Raw genomic sequence first — 18,735 nt, 5'->3', positions numbered from 1 at the left:
GCAGGTGTGGTTCTAGAACATTTTACACGGAGAAGATCACACAGGCAGGTATACACATTCAAGATTATGACATGGCTGAGTCATATGTCCTTTCCATTACCCCAGGCAATGTGGAGAGCATCACCAGCCTCATTCACCACCATGTTCCAGAAGCCAGACTCATCGAGATGATTGGTCAGGAGATGATCTACCTGCTGCCAAACAAGGGCTTCAAGCATCGTGCCTATGCCAGCCTCTTCAGGGAGCTGGAGGAGACGCTGTCAGACATGGGACTGAGCAGCTTTGGAATTTCTGAAACCTCCCTGGAGGAGGTAGGCCTAGTATCTTATAAAGTCATGTATCTGTACAGTGATTTGCACTCTCCAGGCTATGTTATTTTGCCTTTTGTCTATATTCAGTCATGTTTAGTTCCCTGTTGAGTTGGCAACTTGAAAGAAAGGAAAAAAATCTTTGTATAAGCTTGTTTGCAGGAACCTGGATCTAAGGAAAGAAACTGCTGTTTGTAAAAAATAAAAATAAAAAAAACACCAGTGCATCTTGCTTGTACAGTTGACACAAGACAGAGAGATTTTTGTTTTCAGATATTCCTGAAGGTTACTGCTGATGGAGAAGCAGCTAACAGCAAAGCTCCACCAGGTAAACACAATACCTGCCTGTCTCAATACATACCATTTATCCCCAAACTTTTTCCAGTTTTTTTTTTAAAACTTGGTTTTAGACTTTCCAATTCTTTCCCTCGATCATATTTGTTTGTTTAGAAGATTTTTTTTCTTCCCAGTCTTTTGGTCTTGGGATTAGCAAGCCAAAGAAATGTGCTCTTCTTCTCTGCTGTGTAGTCTTTCATGTTGATTTCTTTTAGTTAGTTTTGTAGTTGATGCTCCTTGTGCCTGATATGTTGACCTGTGTGTTGTTTATGTGTTTCTGTCTTTTTCCACTTACTGTGCAGAACACTGAGTACTGGGGAAGAAATTCCCATTGTAGAGCTTGCTTTGTGCTATATATGATGTCCATACATTTGATGCATGGATCCATGTGAGATGTTCCTGTATTTGTCTCATAAATCCCTGTGTAATGTTGCTGTCTTTGATGTGTTTCCCTATTTTTGTCAACCCATGAATCAGAGAAGTGGATTCTGCAGCAGAGGAAAGCCCGAGGAAATTTATTAAGAGATAACACAGTAAATGTTGACATGCATGCAGGTGAAGATATAGAAGCTGTTACACTGATTTGAACTCATACAGAGTATAAAACAAAGTTTTGTTGGTTTACGGTAGAAATGAAAGGTACTATTGCTGAAAGATTCTGATGTGAAAGATGATTTTTGTCTTAAAGTAACCGAAGAAACTAGATTTTGTCACCTCTCTTTGATCTTCTGATATTGGCAGTAGCTGGAAGGGATGTTTACCACTATGTGCTGCAGATTTAACAGGGCATTGCCTGTTCCAAGTAAAACTTTCCACTTTATTGCTGGCCAAGCTATTTAACTGAATCTAGGTATAATTATATGAGAGATCTAAATTTGTAAATACTTTAAACAGCATGGAAAAATTTTTGCGTGTGTTCGTCAGAAAATTCTTAATCTGGATTGGAGAAAATTAAAGATTTAAAAGACATCAAGACTAACTGTTATTAAAGGATTATCATATCAAAGTTACCGACTGGTGTTCTGTCAGTAAAGCATCAGGATTAGTTCGTCCCTGGTACTGTCTAGAAGATGTAGATCTGGTTCCACAGTGCACCACAAAACACTCACGCTAGTGCAAAGAAAACTTTTTTTTAGTGATGTCTGTTGGGCTTCCTAGTTTTAAGTGCATTTATGGATGTTCATTTCTTCTCCACTCTAAAAGATTTTCCATTTTGTTCATTGTCTTCCAGAGGCCAATGGGGTGCCACAAGCCAATGGACAGGAAAACACTGGAGAGCCGGTCAGTGGTGATGGGAAGGGCTCACGGCAGGTGAAGGGAGCCAGTTTGGTTGTTAAGCAGTTCTTTGCCTTGCTTGTAAAGAGGTTCCACCATTCCACTCGCAGCTACAAAGACTTCCTTGCTCAGGTATCTAAGCCGTTCTTAAGGTTGCACAGTGAATACATGTATCCTTTACTTTTATAAGGTTTTCAGGGCCTTAACCTTAGCATACAATATCATTTTCATTTCAGATTGTTTTACCAGCAAGCTTTGTCCTATTGGCCCTGATATTCACGCTCATTGTTCCTCCGTTTGGTGAATACCCTAGTCTCACCCTCACACCATGGATGTATGGCAAACAGTTCACTTTCATCAGGTAGGGAGACCTGAACTGAGAAGTAGTTCTGTTAGAGACAAGGAGGTCTACAGGTTATGGTCAGACTTGTTGATCAAGTTCTCTGGTTAAGTAGCTCTGTTCTCTGGCTAAGTAGCTCTGCTAGAATTTTTAGAAATTAAGATATTGTTTCCAACTCACCTTTAGAAAACATATAGCTATATGAGAGGACCCAGTACTGTTGTGTTAATAATTCAAGAAAAAGGCTGCTTAACAGATCCATGCTCTTGCTTTTAGCAATGAACTTCCATCCAATGAAGAGATGAAACATTTTACAGAGAAACTGGTGAACCATCCTGGGTTTGGGACGCGGTGCATGGACAATCAACCGCCAGAGTAAGTGACTGGAAGTCCTGGGTCACTTGTACAGAGGACAGGCTACTGAGTGTCAGCCTTTACTTTATATTTTCTTTTGATAAATTGGGATGTAGGTGATGATAGTGGTAACAAGATATCCAGGACTATCTGCCATAGCAATAATAAAATTGAAACTTTTTGTGTATAAGTCTGAAGTACACAGGAGACACAAGACCGTAAGTATTGTCTTAATCACTTGACTTGCACTGAGCTTGTACATGTGGGGCCAACAGGATCCTGCCATGCAGTAACACTACCACAGAATGGGAGGTGCCCTTAGTTTCCCCAGTCATCACCAACATCCTGCAAAGCCCTGACTGGAACGAACTCAACCCCTCCCCCACCTGCCAATGTAGCACGAAAAAGAAGCTCACCATGCTGCCCTACTGTCCTGTGGGGGCTGGTGGTCTGCCCCCACCACAGGTTAGTTCCTAATTGCCCGTTTACTGAAACAGCAGAAAATGCAATGATTCTTGAAAGGGCCCTGTGATCATGAAGTTGCTAGGCCACAGTCCATAATAGTGTCATGGTTGAAAGGAGGTATCGGACCCAAGTGCAGTTGCACCATTTTATTTCTGCTGTCAGAGCGACAAGTGACAGGCGGAGAGAATCGTCAACAACAGGCAGGGGTCACTGATGAGTGATCATTGAAGCAAAGGGACAATCCGAAACGATAATCCAGGAAACAAAGTGAAAGACCAGAACACCAGGAAATTGTCAGGACAGGGACTCAGGGAATAAGAACACAGGCAATAGCACAGGAAAGCACAGGCGTAGGTGAGCGGCTGGTTCAAAGAGGTTCTGCAATCTGGGCAGTTCGGGATTGCCCTTTTATGCTCCATCTCCCAGATCAGCCACAGGTGCGTCGGATCATTGTGAGGCTGTGGGCATGACAGTACCGTCCCCGTATGTGCGACCCAAGTCGCTCTACGTCCCCTGGTGGAACATCCCCGCGGCCTGGGCGCCGGCTGATCCCTGTGAAAATCAGAAATAAAGACAGGATCCAACATATCCCGCATCGGCACCGAGCACTGCTCCTCCGGACCGTATCCCTCCCAGTCTACGAGGTACTGCAATTCCCTCCATCTGCAGCAGGAGTCCAGTAGTTCCCTAATGGCATAAGCCTGGCCCCCATTGACTCGCATCGGCGGAGGTGGTGCCGCAGCCACGGGTGGTTGGTGAAGGGACACAGCACCTTGAACAGACTGATATACTGGGGCCTGAGTTTCTCGGCTGGCAACTTCAACCGGTGATCCTTCTTGGACAACCACACTAGCTGACCCGGCAAAATGGAGAGCGGACACTGGTGGCAGTCCACTTGTTGTTTGTACCTATGGGTACAGCGTTGGAGATGGTCCCGGATGGCTCACCAGGTCTCCGCGCTGTCATTATACCAGGCGTCCACGGCCGGTACGTGGCTTGAGTTGGGGTGCCAAGGGAACAAAGGAGGTTGATAACCTAGCACACACTGGAACGGTGAGAGTCCTGTGGTCGTGTGGGTCAGTGTGTTGTGTGCGTATTCGGCCCACGGAAAGTATCGAACCCACTGCAGTAACACTGCAAAAAACTACTGATGTCTTGTTGCAGCGCTCGACCTACCCATTGGCCTGGGGGTGATACCCCGATGTCAGACTCACAGAGACCCCCAGCTTGTGCCAGAAAGTCTTCCAAATCTGGGATGTGAACTGGGGCCCCCAGTCCGAGACGACATCCTCTGGAAGGTTATAGAGACAAAACACATGATCGAAGAGCAGTTCCACAGTCTCCAGGGCTATGGGAAGCTTGGGAAGAGGGACAAGACGGCATGCTTTGGAAAACCGGTCGATCACTGTGAGCACTGTGGTCTTACCTTCCAATGGGGGAACATCCACGAGGAAGACGAGGGCCACATAGAACCAGGGACGGGCTGGGATTGGCAGAGGTTTGAGGAGCCCTGCTGCCTTCTGGGTGAGGGTCTTTGACTGGGTACAGGTGACACATGCACTAACGTAGTCCAAAATGTCTTCTCGAATGGAGGGCTACCAGAATTGTTTGTGGAGGAGGGGAGAGGGTTTACTGAGACCAGGATGTCCTGCTGCTGGGGAGTCATGTCCCCACTTCAGGAGTGTTGGTTGCATGCTTGTGGGTATGTATTGTTTCCTTGTTGGTGTCTCGGGGGTCCAGGTTTAGTCTGTTGCTCCTTCTGCAAATCCTGGGTGAATTGTCACTGCACAGGGGCAATCACACAGTCTCAAGGCTGGATGAGTTCTGAGTTAGCCGGGGATGGAGAGCCCTCGTGTACCCGGGAGAGAGCATCGGCCTTGGTGTTCTTGCTGCCTGGCCTATATGACACTGGGAAGTGGAACCTGGTAAAGAAAAGGGCCCAGTGGGCTTGTCTAGGGGCCAGACATCTGGCCTTCTGGAGGTACTTCAGGTTCTTATGATCGGTGAGGACCAAGAAAGGGTGCACAGCCCCCTCCAGCTAATGCCTCCACTCTTCTAGGGCCAGTTTGATGGCCAAGAGCTCCCGGTTCCCTATATCATAATTTTGCTCCGCCTTGGATAACTTGTGTGAGAAGTAAGTGCACAGGTTAAGCTTGGGTTGATCTCCCTGTCGTTGAGACAGCACAGCACCTACCCCATGATGGAAGCGTCCACCTCGATGACAAAGGGTAGTGTTGATGGCAGAGAACAGGTGCAAAGGTGAGTCGCTCCTTCAGGGCCTTGAAGGTGTGCTGTTCTGGTTTGGTCCAGTTGAGGCGAGTGCTCTTACCCGCTGTGAGCGCGGTGAGTGGAGTGGATGAACCCTGGATGAACCTCCTATAGAAGTTCACAAACTCCAGGAACCCCTGCAAGGCTTTCACGGGCCTCGGACAGGGCCACTATGTCACCGCTCAGACCTTCCCGGGGTCCATGGCCATCCCCTCATTGCTCAGGATGAAGCTGATGAACGCCATCTTCTCCTGGTGAAACAGACACTTCTCCACTTTAACAAACAACCAGGTGGTGCAACAGGCACTGGAGAACTTCTGTTACCTGTCTAATGTGCTGTTCCTTGAATCTGGAATAGATGAGAATGTCATCCAGGTACCCCAGGACTTTGTTGTTTACCAGGTCTCCTAACACATGATTCACAAAAGCCTGGAACACACTGAGCACGTTAGCTAGGCCAAATGGCATCACAAGGTACTCATAATGGCCCAGGGTAGTGCTGAAGGCCATCTTCCACTCATCCCCCTCTCATATCCGAACCAGGCTGAATGCGCTGCTGAGGTCCAACTTGGTAAATATCTGTGCCCCATGCATTTGCTTGAGTGTGGCAGTGATGAAGGGTAAGGGATGTGGATATTTGCCCATGATACTATTGAGTCCCCGATAGCCTGTATACAGATATAGGCCCCTGTCTTTCTTGCTGTTGAGAAAGAACCCGGCAGAGGCCAGAGAGGTCGAGAGATGAATGATGCCTGCTGCTAATGCTTCGGTCATGTACTGCTGCATGGCCTTCAGCAGTGACAGGGGGTAGACCTGGCCTCAGGGAGGTGTAGTACCCGGAAGGAAGTTGATCGCGCAATCCCAGGGTCTGTGCGGGGGCAGCACCGCTGCCTTTTCCTTGCTAAAGACCTCCCCGAGATATTCAGCAGGAACCACTACCTGCTGTGGGTTCTCAGCGCACTCCACCAAAGTGGCTCTGGACGGCATGGACAGACACGCCTTACTGCACTGGGACCCCCCACACGACCAATTCCCCCTTACTCCAGCAAAACATCAGGTCGTGCTGTACCAGCCAGGGGGAAATCCAGGATGATGGGGTTGTCTGGAGACTTAATCAAGGAGAACCCAAGCTCCTCCTGATGACGAACCCCTACTCCCAGGTGTAACGGGACCGTGCGGGTGTCTACAACCCCGCTCCCTAGAGGTTGTCTGTCCAAGGCACCGATTCTTAACGTAACATCACACGCCCACCTGGGTACTTGTCAAGCTTCTGAGAATCCAATATCCATAAAGCACCCTACTGCGCCTGAGTCCACCAGTGCCTGCGTACTGACCCGATTCTCCCCCCATTGTGAGAACCACTGGAAGCATTTACTGTGTGCTTACAAGGTGAGGACATCTAGCCTTATGTCAGGGTCATTTTGGGCAGGCTGCACGAAAGTGACCACAACTGTCGCAGTACAAGAACAGGCGGTCCCTGAAACAGCGCTGTCGCTCTTCAGGGGTCAGATGCTCCTGCCCCACCCGCATGGGTTCTGGCGCTTCTCCATGGACTCGGGGAGTTGGAGGCCACAATCTGGGTCGGGGTTCTCAGTCCCGGGCTAGGTTGTCAATGGCCATCACTGTTTCAATGAACCAATCTGGGGTCCAATCTTCCCCTCAGTACTGGAGCTCAACCTGTATCTGACGGCTCAGCCTATGCCGAAAACTGACCAGGATGGATGCCTCATTCCACCCACTCTGCTACACCAGGGTGTGGAACTCAAGAAAGCAGTCAGCCACCAAGTACTCCTCCTGCTGGATCTGCATCAGACGATCACCAGTGACACGCGCGGAAAGGGGGTGGCCGAAGACTGCCATGAAGCACTTCTTGAACCCTATGTAGGTGGTCTGGGAGTGTCTCTCCCATGCAGCCATGGCCCACTCGAGCGCCGGGTCAGTCAGTAGCGCAAGGATGTAGAGGATCTTGCTTTCAGCGGTCTGGTACACGTGAGACAAGCTGGAAAATATGAGCTCACATTGCACGAGGATGCCCATACAATGAGCTGGAGTATCATCATAGCGCTCTGTGGTGGCTAAGCACGGATCCTAGTCTGGGACGTGTGGTGCAGACTGCGCTGTCATTGCCACAGCTCGCTCTGTGGTCTCCTGCAGATCCACCGCTCCCTTTTCCTGCAGGACTTGAACCAGTCCCTGTAATGCCTTGGCAAATCTGGTCAAGGTCTGCTTGTGGGAGCCTAACAGCATGCTCTGAGATGAGAGCGCCTGTTGCAGGCGGTTCATCGCTGGGTCAGAAGGTGAGGTGGAACCTGTCATGCAAGGAGGCGATGGACCCAAGTGCCGTCGCCATGTTTTATTTTTGCTGTCAGACTGACAAGGGACAGGCAGAGAGAATCGTCAACAACAGGCAGGGGTCACCGATGAGTGAACGTCGAAGCAAAGGGACAATCTGGAACCGTAATCCAGGAAATGAAATGAATGGTCAGAACACCAGGAAATCGTCGGGACAGGGACTCAGGGAATAAGAACACAGGTGATAGCACAGGAGAGCACAGGCGTAGGTGAGCAGATGGCTCAAAGATGTCCGCGATCTGAGCGGTTTGGTGTCGTCCTTTTATGCTTCATCTCCCTGATCAGCCGCAGGTGCATCAGGTTGTTGCGAGGCCGTGGGCGTGACAAATACGTCCCAACATAGCTTTACCCGGTATAGTGCATTAAAAATAAAAAGAGTGCCTGTTGAGATTTATGTAAAACTCCAACAATAAAACAATATTTTTCGGCTTTATCTATTTTCATAAAGAATATTTCTGTCTGGTTTCAAAAGAAAAGGACGACCCCTTTCCATGTCGCTCTGTTTTGAATAAATTGTGCATACCTGTTCCACAGCGGGTTCAGGCCACTGGTGATGTGCTATTGGACCTTACCAACAGAAACATCTCAGACTACCTGGTCAAAACCTACCCTAGCCTCATCAGGACCAGGTATGCTGCACTTTTTCTCACAGCCATGTGTTCAGGAATAAGTGTAGCATTTCTTCTGTGTTTCACACCATTATATAAATTTGCATTTGATTCCACTTTAATCAGCGTTTTGACAAACAGGTTACTTCAGAACATTTAAAGCAGATTTTTCAAATAGCTCAGAGAAACCTGCAGTGGTTAAAATAACTAACAATATTACTCTTAAGACTGGTACAGGATTAAATGAAAAATCTAGGGGATAAAAGGTCATCTGTCCATCCACGTGTCCTTTCTATACTATTAAAAAAATATGGAAAAATTATTACTCAGTGAATCAGTTCTGGGGGGCGCGGTGGCGCAGTGGGTTGGACCGGGTCCTGCTCTCTGGTGGGTCTGGGGTTTGAGTCCCACTTGGGGTGCCTTGCGGGGCACTGGCGTCCCGTCCTGGGGTGTGTCCCCTCCCCCTCAGGCCTTACGCCCTGTGTTGCCGGGTAGGCACCGGTTCCCTCGCGACCCCATGTGGGACAAGCGGTTCAGAAAATGTGTGTGTGTGTGAATCAGTTCTACAGTATCCAGGTGGTTGTCTGAACACTCTGTCTCAGCAGTTATTCATCACTGGGTCTGCCAATGCAAAGTGGCAAGGGTTTACAGGCTTTGTTCATGAGTCAGATGGCGAAAATGAACATATACTCAACCTATGAACAAAAATGTGAAAGGAACCCTGTTTTGCGATTAAAATCTATCTTTCTTTCAACTAATTCAATGCACGCATTGTAGCTTCTATGAGATGTACATTGCTTTGAGGAAAAAGTTTGCTAAATTAATAAATGTAAATGTAAAATCTCCCTCCCTCTCCGGCCTTATGCCCTGTGTTGCTGGGTTGGGCTCCGGTTCCCCGCGACCCCGTATGGGACAAGCGGTTCTGAAAATGTGTGTGTGTGTGTAAATGTAAAATGCTGTCTTACTGATGTACTCTCATTTTTTCAGTTTGAAGAGCAAATATTGGGTGAATGAACAGAGGTAAACTTTCAGACATTTACAATTGTCATAAAACTTTATTCTTTTATTTGGTTTTGATTATTGTGCACACTGCCAATAACGATAGTAGCAATGTATAGATGATGGTACTGTATGTTACTAGTTTCTTGCAAGTATACTCAAAATTTTTACTAGTACTGTAGTCTATTAGTGTAAACATAAAAGACCATGAGAAACATCTTATGTTCATGTATATAGAAGTGAGAAAAAATTTGTGAGACCTTTGGACTATTCTGTATGAATAGCTTCTAAAACGTGACCTGCTTCAATCATAATGGTACATCAAGACAGATTAACAGACTGAGCTTCAAGTCGCAGATAGATACCCTAATTTTCTGCAGGATTTCCTGACATAACATTTTTAAGAAATTCATTGTTCCCTCAAGAAGCATAAGCCATCCACACTCTGAGATCGGAAAGGAGCCTCACACATTATTCTCCTTCTACTGTGCTTCAGAATTGAGATGAGGTTTTGGTCTTGGTATGCAGTATCTAGTGCGAGTGATTCCTGCTGATCTGTTACCCTAGGGTCCTTTTTTTACCTCCCTGAGACCTGTATATTACACTCTGACAGCAATCTGTGTACCCATTCATCCAGAAATTCACAAAATTCCAAAGGGCTCACAAATTTTTTGTCACAACTGTAAGTTCTAGAGCTCCTTTTAGAGGACATGTAAATCATTTAAAACCACCTGGTAGTTTAAGGAAATGTATGGATGTGTTTGATTGTAGATATGGAGGCATCTCTGTTGGAGGGCAGCTTCCTGTCCTTGATGTGGATCCCAAAAGCATCCAGGATGTCCTGGCACAGCTTGGTCGCATGCTCAATATTACAGGGGTAGCTTTGCTATATTAATTTCTGCCATTAGCCTGTGTAGGGCAGCACTCTTAGAAACCACAGAACTCACTTCGTAAGGAATAAGAGCCCTGGAAACAATAACATGAATCAAATACTGTACATACAGTGTCCTTACCTTCTAGGCTGAGGTTTAATTGTGCCAGTGTAATTCCCTTGGCCATCAACTAATAAGATCACATTATTTACCCTGCAATCAGACATAACCACATAATCACATAGTTGCAGAAAATTATTCTGCACAAAGTGCTTAATAAGACATATATAAGAATTAAAGGTTAAAATGCTAGTTTGCTGCAATGGAAATGTGTTATTTCAAGTGACTATCCACTTTCTGGTTGGTTTCACAGGGTAACTACACCAAACTTGCCATCAAAGAAATAGGGACATTCTTGAGGTTCATGGAGAGTGAATATAACGTCAAGGTAAGCAGGAGCTTTCAAATACTGTGAAGGTAGTTTATGCCTGTTATCTCTTAAAGACTTTATCGTTATTTATAAAAATTAATATGTGCATTTTGTTGTGCTGAAGCCTCCTTTTGTAATTTTTGTGGATAAAAAATTGCCTGGTAGCCAAAAAGAGCAGGTATATAGAGCAAAAGAAGCTACAAATCCTCGTTACTAAATTGTTACATTCTGTATAATTTTAACATAAAAGTGCTTGTGTATTATTTACTAATAAGCACTTCTTCCATGTGTGGCAGGTGTGGTTCAGCAACAAGGGCTGGCACTCCATAGTGTCCTTCTTGAATGTAGCTAACAATGCCATACTAAGGGCCAACCTGCCAGCCAGCGCCAATCCAGCAGAATATGGTATCACCACAATCAACCACCCCCTCAACCTGACCAAGGAACAGCTCTCTGAGGTCACTGTGTGAGTGTACACTACAAGGGTTCCTTCAGAGCAAAATCAACAAAGGAAAACTTGCAGTCCTCAATCTATTTTCCTTGGGACTGACATAATCCATACCATTTTGATTCCATTTTTCATTTGTTTGAACATGTTCAACACACACCTGAGTATACCACATGCCATATATGTTAATGATAAACTTGGTAAATTCAGGGTTTATGACTGAAAAAAAGTTCTCATTATGTTCATCCCTCACAGACTAACGACTTCGGTGGATGCAGTGGTGGCCATCTGTGTGATCTTTGCCATGTCCTTCATCCCAGCTAGCTTTGTGCTCTACCTCATACAGGAAAGAGTCACCAATGCCAAGCACCTCCAGTTTGTTAGTGGCGTCAGTCCTCTGGTCTACTGGGTGACCAGTTTCTTCTGGGACATGGTCAGTTGCTGAGAAAAGCCTTTGCCCATCTCAAGATCGTGAGTGTATAAATTTCCACAGCTGATCCCTGTCCTCTCTTTTCTTTTCTAGTTCAACTATTCCCTCAGCACTGCCATGGTTGTAGGGATTTTTATAGGTTTTGACAAAAAGTGCTACACGTCAGCGACAAACTTACCTGCCCTTGTTGCTTTGCTGTTACTCTATGGGTAGGTCACCACAAAGACAATCTACCAGCTCTCATTGTTTTGCTTTTACTCTGTGAATTACAAAAATTCTGATTCCAGTTCCTGTTTAATTTGTCTTCAGGTGGTCAGTGACACCTCTGATGTATCCCATGTCATACATCTTCAATGTTCCCAGCACGGCCTATGTATCCTTGTCCTGCCTCAACCTGTTTATTGGAATCAACAGCAGCGCCATCACCTTCATTCTGGAACTCTTTGAAAGCAACCAGGTATGATGAGGAAAAATTTTGCTGTTAAATACATTTAGCTATTTATTTATTTGATTGTTTTTACAAGCATATCAATGTAAACTATTTTATCAGAGCAACATTGCATGTTGATGGAGTGAAATGCAGTACAGCCATTTTTATTTGGTTTGTACAGTATCCAGTGCATTTCTGCTTGTTTAATGTTCTGTTGATCAGAATAATAATAATAATATATATACAAATTGTAGCAGTAATACTGTACCACATATTTTTGTACTGAAACATAATACTGTACACCAAGTATGGTTGATTTGTACATGGTTTATAGTTCTCAAATATGGGTTTGGTTTTTTTGGCTTTTTTCTTGCTCTCCAGACACTTATCAAGTTGAACGAGCTGCTGAAAAAAGCTCTGTTGGTATTTCCCCATTTCTGCCTGGGCCGGGGCTTGATTGACATGGCTATGAATCAGGCAGTAACCGAAGTGTATGCCCGCTTCGGTAAGTACTCTATGTCGACAAACAGGGTGGGGCTTTTATTTATGGCGGGAAAGAATGTAGGTGGTCAGCAAGTCCCCTTTGGTGGACAGAGTTATTGTAGCATTCTTTTCTGGGAGCATGGGTTCTACAGGAAAAACATATTAACTCCATGTGAGCATGATTAAGCATAACTTATCATTGATCACTCTCCTCTTCAGCTTTAACAGGCTTGATCTACAATATGAATTTGTGAAAAAAAAAATATGAACACTGCACTGCTTTGCGCCATCTGGTGTGAATAATTTAAGTGGAAGTTGGAATGTCACTGAAAAAATAACAGTATCCCTTCACTAATGGAGAAAACACTATATGCTGGAGCAACTTGACTGATCTTAGAGCACATTATACCTACTATTGTATTGAAGTTACAGTGCTGGTATTATATTGTTATTCTTTGTTATATTCTACAAATCTAGTACTGTTCCATACAGCTTTTAGCAAAGGAGTGAAAGGTTTTTTGTACAGTTCAACAGCATATTAAATGTTATAAAGTGCACAGGTATTTTACTCCTTATGTTAACTGTTAAAATGATTTTTATCTCCTTCAGGGGAAGAGTACAGTACAGATCCATTCAAATGGGATTTTGTGGGAAAGAACTTGGTCTGCATGGCGGCTGAAGGTTTCCTGTATTTCCTCTTGAATATATTGATTCAGTATCGTTTCTTCCTTGACCACTGGTGAGCGGTGGAGGCCCTTTTCAAGTTTTTCTCTTTGTGACCCTTTATTGATTTTGCCTCCCACAGCTTGAAAAAAACTGTGACAATATTGTTATGGTGGTACTTCTGAGGAAAATAAATAGTCAATATGGTTGACAAAAGAAACCATTCTTCTTATTCTAATGATAATAATAATAATAATAATAAGAAGAAGAAGAAGAATACATTTAAAGTGCTACGTACTGGGAAAGGTCCTTCACTGAAAATGTGCTCTGTGTTATCCAGGATGACGGAATCTAAGGCCACCCTTCCAAAAGATGAAGATGATGATGTGGCCCTTGAAAGGGAGAGGATCTATAAGGGTGGTGCCAGGAGTGACATATTGTGGATCAAAGACCTTTCCAAGGTATAATGTTTCAACAAAACACTTTTGGCATTATGATTTATATACAGGTAACTTCAGGGACATTCTCATACCCATGTCTTTGCAGACCTATGTCGGAAGAAACAGACCAGCTGTGGACCGGATCTGCTTGGGAGTACCCCCAGGAGAAGTATGTAGGGCTTATTTTGGGGACATTTGCATTAGTTCAGGGCTTATACTCAGGTATATACATGGGCATAGCATTTGATTATGTACTAACTATAAGTAGAGGTGGGTAGAGTTATCAAACATAGTAGACAGACACACACACACACACACACTGTCTGAAACCGCTTATCCAGTCACAGCAAACCGGAGCCTAACCCGGCAACACAGGGTGCGAGGCTGGAGGGGGAGGGGACACACCCAGGACAGGCCAAACACAGAACTTAAGTAAAACTGCAGTTAGCACTTGCTGATCTACACCACGCAATTAGAATATTATCGCAAGTAATAGGCATATACAATTAGCATATTAATCATCATGACAATTATCATTATTTACCAAATATTTCCCAGCTTTCTAGAATTTAGTTCTACAATTAGATGTTGAACAGCAAAACCAAACACATTAATTTCATTTGTCACTCGTTAGAAGTACAGTAAAATTCTCCATCCATCCATCCATTTACATTAATCACCTGTCCCAGTCATGGTCGCAGGGGTCTGGAGCCCATCCGGAAATCACTGGGAACAATAATGGTACCAATAATAATAGTTATTGATTCTTATTGATAATAATATTGATAATAAGAGTTGTTTTTTACCTGTATAATTTTTACAATGCTTTTCAAATATTGAACTTACAGTAAATATAAATGCAGGAGCATTAATGCAAAAAATGTATTAGTCCATACACTTAAAGCAATAAAATAGAAGTGATTCACCAAATAACTGATAAATTTCAGAAACAAAGACCTGTTTAGTTCTTATGCAACTTATTGATGTCAAACATTACTCTGAAAAGTACAATTTCTCCAAAAAATGACTTGAGTACAGGTAACTGAGTACATGTCACTTGTTACTACCCACCTCTGACTATAAGCCACTTTAAAGTCACTTTAAATATATCTGGTGAACAACATGACTGTATGTATAAAGTTTCCTGGATGGAGCCTGACCTCCCAGACTTTGAGCTAATTTTTGTAATATCCTCCTTGCCATTTTCAACTTGACCTCCTTTTACCTTTCCAGTGCTTTGGCCTTCTGGGGGTGAATGGTGCTGGAAAGACAACCACTTTCAAAATGCTGACCGGAGACATTGATGTCAGCTCTGGAGAGGCGTATATTGCTAGATACAGGTGCAGGACCAGGAAAACATCTGTACTGTTATTTATATGTCCATATCTGGGGGTAGTTCTCATTAGAACCTTCGTTATCTAGTTGTATACAGAAATATGAGTAATTTGTCATGCACACTGTACAGTAGTCCACCTATGGTTCTCAGCCTGTAGAAGCCAGCAGCCTATTCCAGAATTTGGGATTTGTGGTCATATTATCTGAAATATGAACCATCCCAGCTCCATGTCATATCTGACACTGATGTCTCACTCTCCCTCAGTATTCTCACCAACATTCTGGATGTACATCAGAACATGGGCTACTGCCCACAGTTTGACGCCATCGATGACCTGATGACGGGCCGGGAGCACCTCTGTCTATATGCTCGTCTTCGTGGAGTGCCCGAGTCTGAGGTTGGCAGGGTGAGTTGGGGGTTCTGCGCTGTCTGGTGGAGTTCGCTAGTGGAATATGGGAGGAGTTATGGAAGTACTGCACTTCCTGTCTAGCTGTACTGTCCCTCCCTGTCCACCAGGTAGCAGAGTGGGGCATCCAGAAACTTGGCCTCTCCCAGTATGCCGAATGCTGTGCAGGAACCTACAGCGGTGGCAACAAGCGCAAGCTCTCTACAGCCATTGCTATGATCGGCTGCCCCTCTCTGGTTCTGCTGGTAGGTGTCCTGTTGCAGTATTAGACATGGTTGGGACTGTGCATCATTTCATGACTCCAGATGGACTCCACACTATCTCTGTCAGCCCATCTCTGAGTTATTTGCTCACTCTCTTCTATTCCTATCAACCTGTTGCTTATTCTGTTTCTATCAACTGTTGTGGAAACTGCCAGAACTTGATGCCCTTAACACTGAGCTGTGGAGACGAATGTCTTACTTGAGTCAAATTATTTTCCAGTTTGGCTAGAAAGTCCACATTCATCATGCATGTTTGTTTGTGTGCATGTGTCTGATGCTTTAGGATGAACCCACCACAGGCATGGACCCCCACTCCCGCCGCTTTCTGTGGAATGCAATCTTAAGTGTCATCCAGGATGGGAGGGCAGTGGTGCTGACATCACACAGGCAAGTCCTTATGACAGCAGCTCGTGTGGTTTGTTTGTGTTCATATAGGTTGTCCTAGGAGCCTTTCTGATGAGCTTTTTACTTGAGTCACTGTAAAGGAACATGAGTCTTGTGACGAGTTTCAGTGTGTAGTGAGTGGTTAGATGGGGACCAACTCTCTTTCCTTGTACACTGCTCAGCATGGAGGAATGTGAAGCTCTCTGCACTCGCCTGGCCATCATGGTCAATGGAACCTTCAGATGTCTTGGCACCATCCAGCACCTCAAATATAAGTGGGTCCACAAACCCGGTGGCAAATACAGTTAATATTACACGTAGTCCTTACAGCAGTGTGGTGTGTATTTCGCTGTTTTGCATGTTACCAGGAATTTCATGATCTGTTTTTATACAAGACAATTTAATTAACTGAACAGATACTGGCAGTATTTATGATGATGCTTTAATGGCTTATATGAACAAGTCCCTTGTGTTGCTTTTTCTGGATCGTACTTCCAGTCCTTTATAAATACTAAGTCCCTCTTAGTCAACATTTTCCTTATTTTGTGTCAGACTGTGACGTTGTGCCTGTGTGTCCTAGGTTTGGTGATGGCTACGTGGTCACAATGAAGATCAGGGCAGCTAAGCCAGGGGCAGTACCGGACTTGAACCCTGCCGAGGCTTTCATGGAGAGCAGCTTTCCAGGTTGTGTGCAGCGTGAAAAGCACCATAACACCCTGCAGTACCAGATTGCCACCTCCTCTTTGGCCCGCGTCTTCCAGCTTGTCGTGTCCAACAAGGAGAAGCTCAACATTGAAGACTACTCTGTGTCTCAGACTACACTCGACCAGGTATTGGGATGCCAAACACTACCACTCTTCCAGTCAACAAATACATGCTAAAATTAAAAATGAATGAATTCACCAGTTTTCAAGACCCTAACCCTCATCATATTGAGTATAGACATAATTTAATAAGAGCTGTAACTCGGGGCAAGCGGTTTCTGACAATGTGTGTGTGTGACTCAGGTAGGTTAACCTAAATTGGCTCAGTCGAGCACGTTTGAAGCCCCTTTTTTAGAAAATATGAATAAGTTTTATGTTGCTTTGGAGAAAAGCATCTGCTAAATTATGCTTGAGACTTTCATGTCTCCCTCTCTTAAAGTAATGCATAAATTGTACTTTTGCTGAGATGTACATTGCTTTGGACAAAAGTATCCGCTAAATGAATAAATGTAAATGAATAAATGTAAATGTTTCACATGAGGGGGGTGCGGTGGCGCAGTGGGTTGGACCGGGTCCTGCTCTCCAGTGGGTCTGGGGTTCGAGTCCCGCTTGGGGTGCCTTGCGACGGACTGGCGTCCCGTCCTGGGTGTGTCCCCTCCCCCTCTGGCCTTACACCCTGTGTTGCCGGGTAGGCTCCGGCTCCCCGCGACCCTGTATGGGACAAGCGGTTCAGAAAGTGTGTGTGTGTGTGTGTGTGTTTCACATGAGCTGATGACATGCTGCCATTACACTGCTGAAATAATGCATTTTGGACAGTTAGTGCACAAAGAGGTAGATTGTTGGTTCTAATCCATGGAGCTTGCTGTAGTGTGCTTAAGCAAGTTACTTTCTCCCAGTTTTTTCCAGTAAAATATTTAGAAATGTTTCATTTTTTAAATAGAGGGGCAACAAAGCATATAATAATAATAATGATAACATAGCCATAGACATTTTGACATATCTATTCATAGCTAAGGGTATGTATGGAAGTGTGTTTATGCTAGCAGTGTGTTGCTCATGTTGAATGACACTTACTTGATGAATTCAACCCATCGCAGGTGTTTGTGAACTTTGCCAAGCAGCAGTCAGGGGAGGACGAAGATTTAGTTCTGCATCCAAGAGCAGCCGGGGCACGACGAGAAATGAAGATCTCACCACTGAAGGGAAAAAAAGCCTGAGAAACAAATTTTTGCCTAAACTTGGCAAAAAGACTAAGAGTTGTTTACAGTACTGAAATATTTGGGCAAAAAAGAAAAAAAAAAACAAAAAACTTTCAGCAGTACTGTCAAAATGATTTAGTTTCTAGAAAATGACTTTTTTGCTGCACAAGACTTTTTTTTATTATACAAGAAACCAAAAATCAAGGGAATGTATATGCTTTTAATAAACAAAAGAAAGTACTTCTGAGAATCATATGCTTATATATGCTATTTTTACTTGTATTTGATTTACCATATATTGAGTGTAATTTCATAGACATGCCACTGTTGAAATTGTAACTTCAGCTCCAGTTCGTTGAATTTGTATTTCAGTGATATCAATTCATAAAAAAAGTCAGTACTTTTGGTTATCACGATTCAAGGCTTTTAAAATGTAAAAAAGTTGTCTGTAAATAAAAATCATACGAATGTGGTATGAAAGGATATAAAATTGTTACAATTATAAATGATCACTGTGAATAATTCTTGAAATATATCCATCCATCCATCCATCCATCCATCTTCCTCCGCTTTTATCCGGGGCCGGGTTGCGGGGGCAGCAGTCCGAGCAGAGTCCTCCAGACTTCCCTCTCCCCGCACACCTCCTCCAGTTCCTCTGGGGGAACCCCAAGGCGTTCCCAGGCCAGCCAGGAGACATAGTCTCTCCAACGTGTCCTGGGTCTGCCCCGAGGCCTCCTCCCAGTGGGACAAGCCCGGAACACCTCCCCAGGGAGGCGTCCAGGAGGCATCCGGAACAGATGCCCGAGCCACCTCAACTGGCTCCTCTCGATGCGGAGGAGCAGCGGCTCTACTCCGAGCTCCTCCCGGGTGACTGAGCTCCTCACCCTATCCCTAAGGGTGCGCCCAGCCACTCTGCGGAGGAAACTCATTTCTGCCGCTTGT

The 18,735-nt window shown here is 44.6% G+C and overlaps 1 protein-coding gene across 1 annotated transcript in view; it reads left to right on the top strand.

The window, feature by feature from the left end:
* Positions 1-17,811, top strand: part of abca4b (ATP-binding cassette, sub-family A (ABC1), member 4b) — a 39,147-nt gene extending 21,336 nt beyond the window's left edge. The window contains exons 25-49 of the mRNA XM_029250158.1: positions 106-311; positions 582-636; positions 1,876-2,051; positions 2,156-2,280; positions 2,536-2,634; positions 2,889-3,078; positions 8,233-8,327; positions 9,294-9,326; positions 10,077-10,182; positions 10,551-10,625; positions 10,904-11,073; positions 11,311-11,488; positions 11,579-11,694; positions 11,795-11,942; positions 12,297-12,420; positions 13,008-13,137; positions 13,402-13,522; positions 13,608-13,670; positions 14,735-14,841; positions 15,102-15,243; positions 15,354-15,488; positions 15,790-15,893; positions 16,073-16,165; positions 16,471-16,720; positions 17,692-17,811. Of these exons, the coding sequence (XP_029105991.1) occupies positions 106-311; positions 582-636; positions 1,876-2,051; positions 2,156-2,280; positions 2,536-2,634; positions 2,889-3,078; positions 8,233-8,327; positions 9,294-9,326; positions 10,077-10,182; positions 10,551-10,625; positions 10,904-11,073; positions 11,311-11,488; positions 11,579-11,694; positions 11,795-11,942; positions 12,297-12,420; positions 13,008-13,137; positions 13,402-13,522; positions 13,608-13,670; positions 14,735-14,841; positions 15,102-15,243; positions 15,354-15,488; positions 15,790-15,893; positions 16,073-16,165; positions 16,471-16,720; positions 17,692-17,811 (3,161 nt within the window). The remainder of the gene's footprint in view (positions 1-105; positions 312-581; positions 637-1,875; positions 2,052-2,155; positions 2,281-2,535; positions 2,635-2,888; positions 3,079-8,232; positions 8,328-9,293; positions 9,327-10,076; positions 10,183-10,550; positions 10,626-10,903; positions 11,074-11,310; positions 11,489-11,578; positions 11,695-11,794; positions 11,943-12,296; positions 12,421-13,007; positions 13,138-13,401; positions 13,523-13,607; positions 13,671-14,734; positions 14,842-15,101; positions 15,244-15,353; positions 15,489-15,789; positions 15,894-16,072; positions 16,166-16,470; positions 16,721-17,691) is intronic.
* The last annotated feature ends 924 nt before the right edge of the window (positions 17,812-18,735 follow it).

The sequence above is a fragment of the Scleropages formosus genome, chromosome 3, assembly GCF_900964775.1.
Source record: "Scleropages formosus chromosome 3, fSclFor1.1, whole genome shotgun sequence".
Taxonomy (NCBI): domain Eukaryota; kingdom Metazoa; phylum Chordata; class Actinopteri; order Osteoglossiformes; family Osteoglossidae; genus Scleropages; species Scleropages formosus.
The sequence above is the reverse complement of the archived record's forward strand: the minus strand, read 5'-3'. Positions and strand labels throughout refer to the sequence as shown.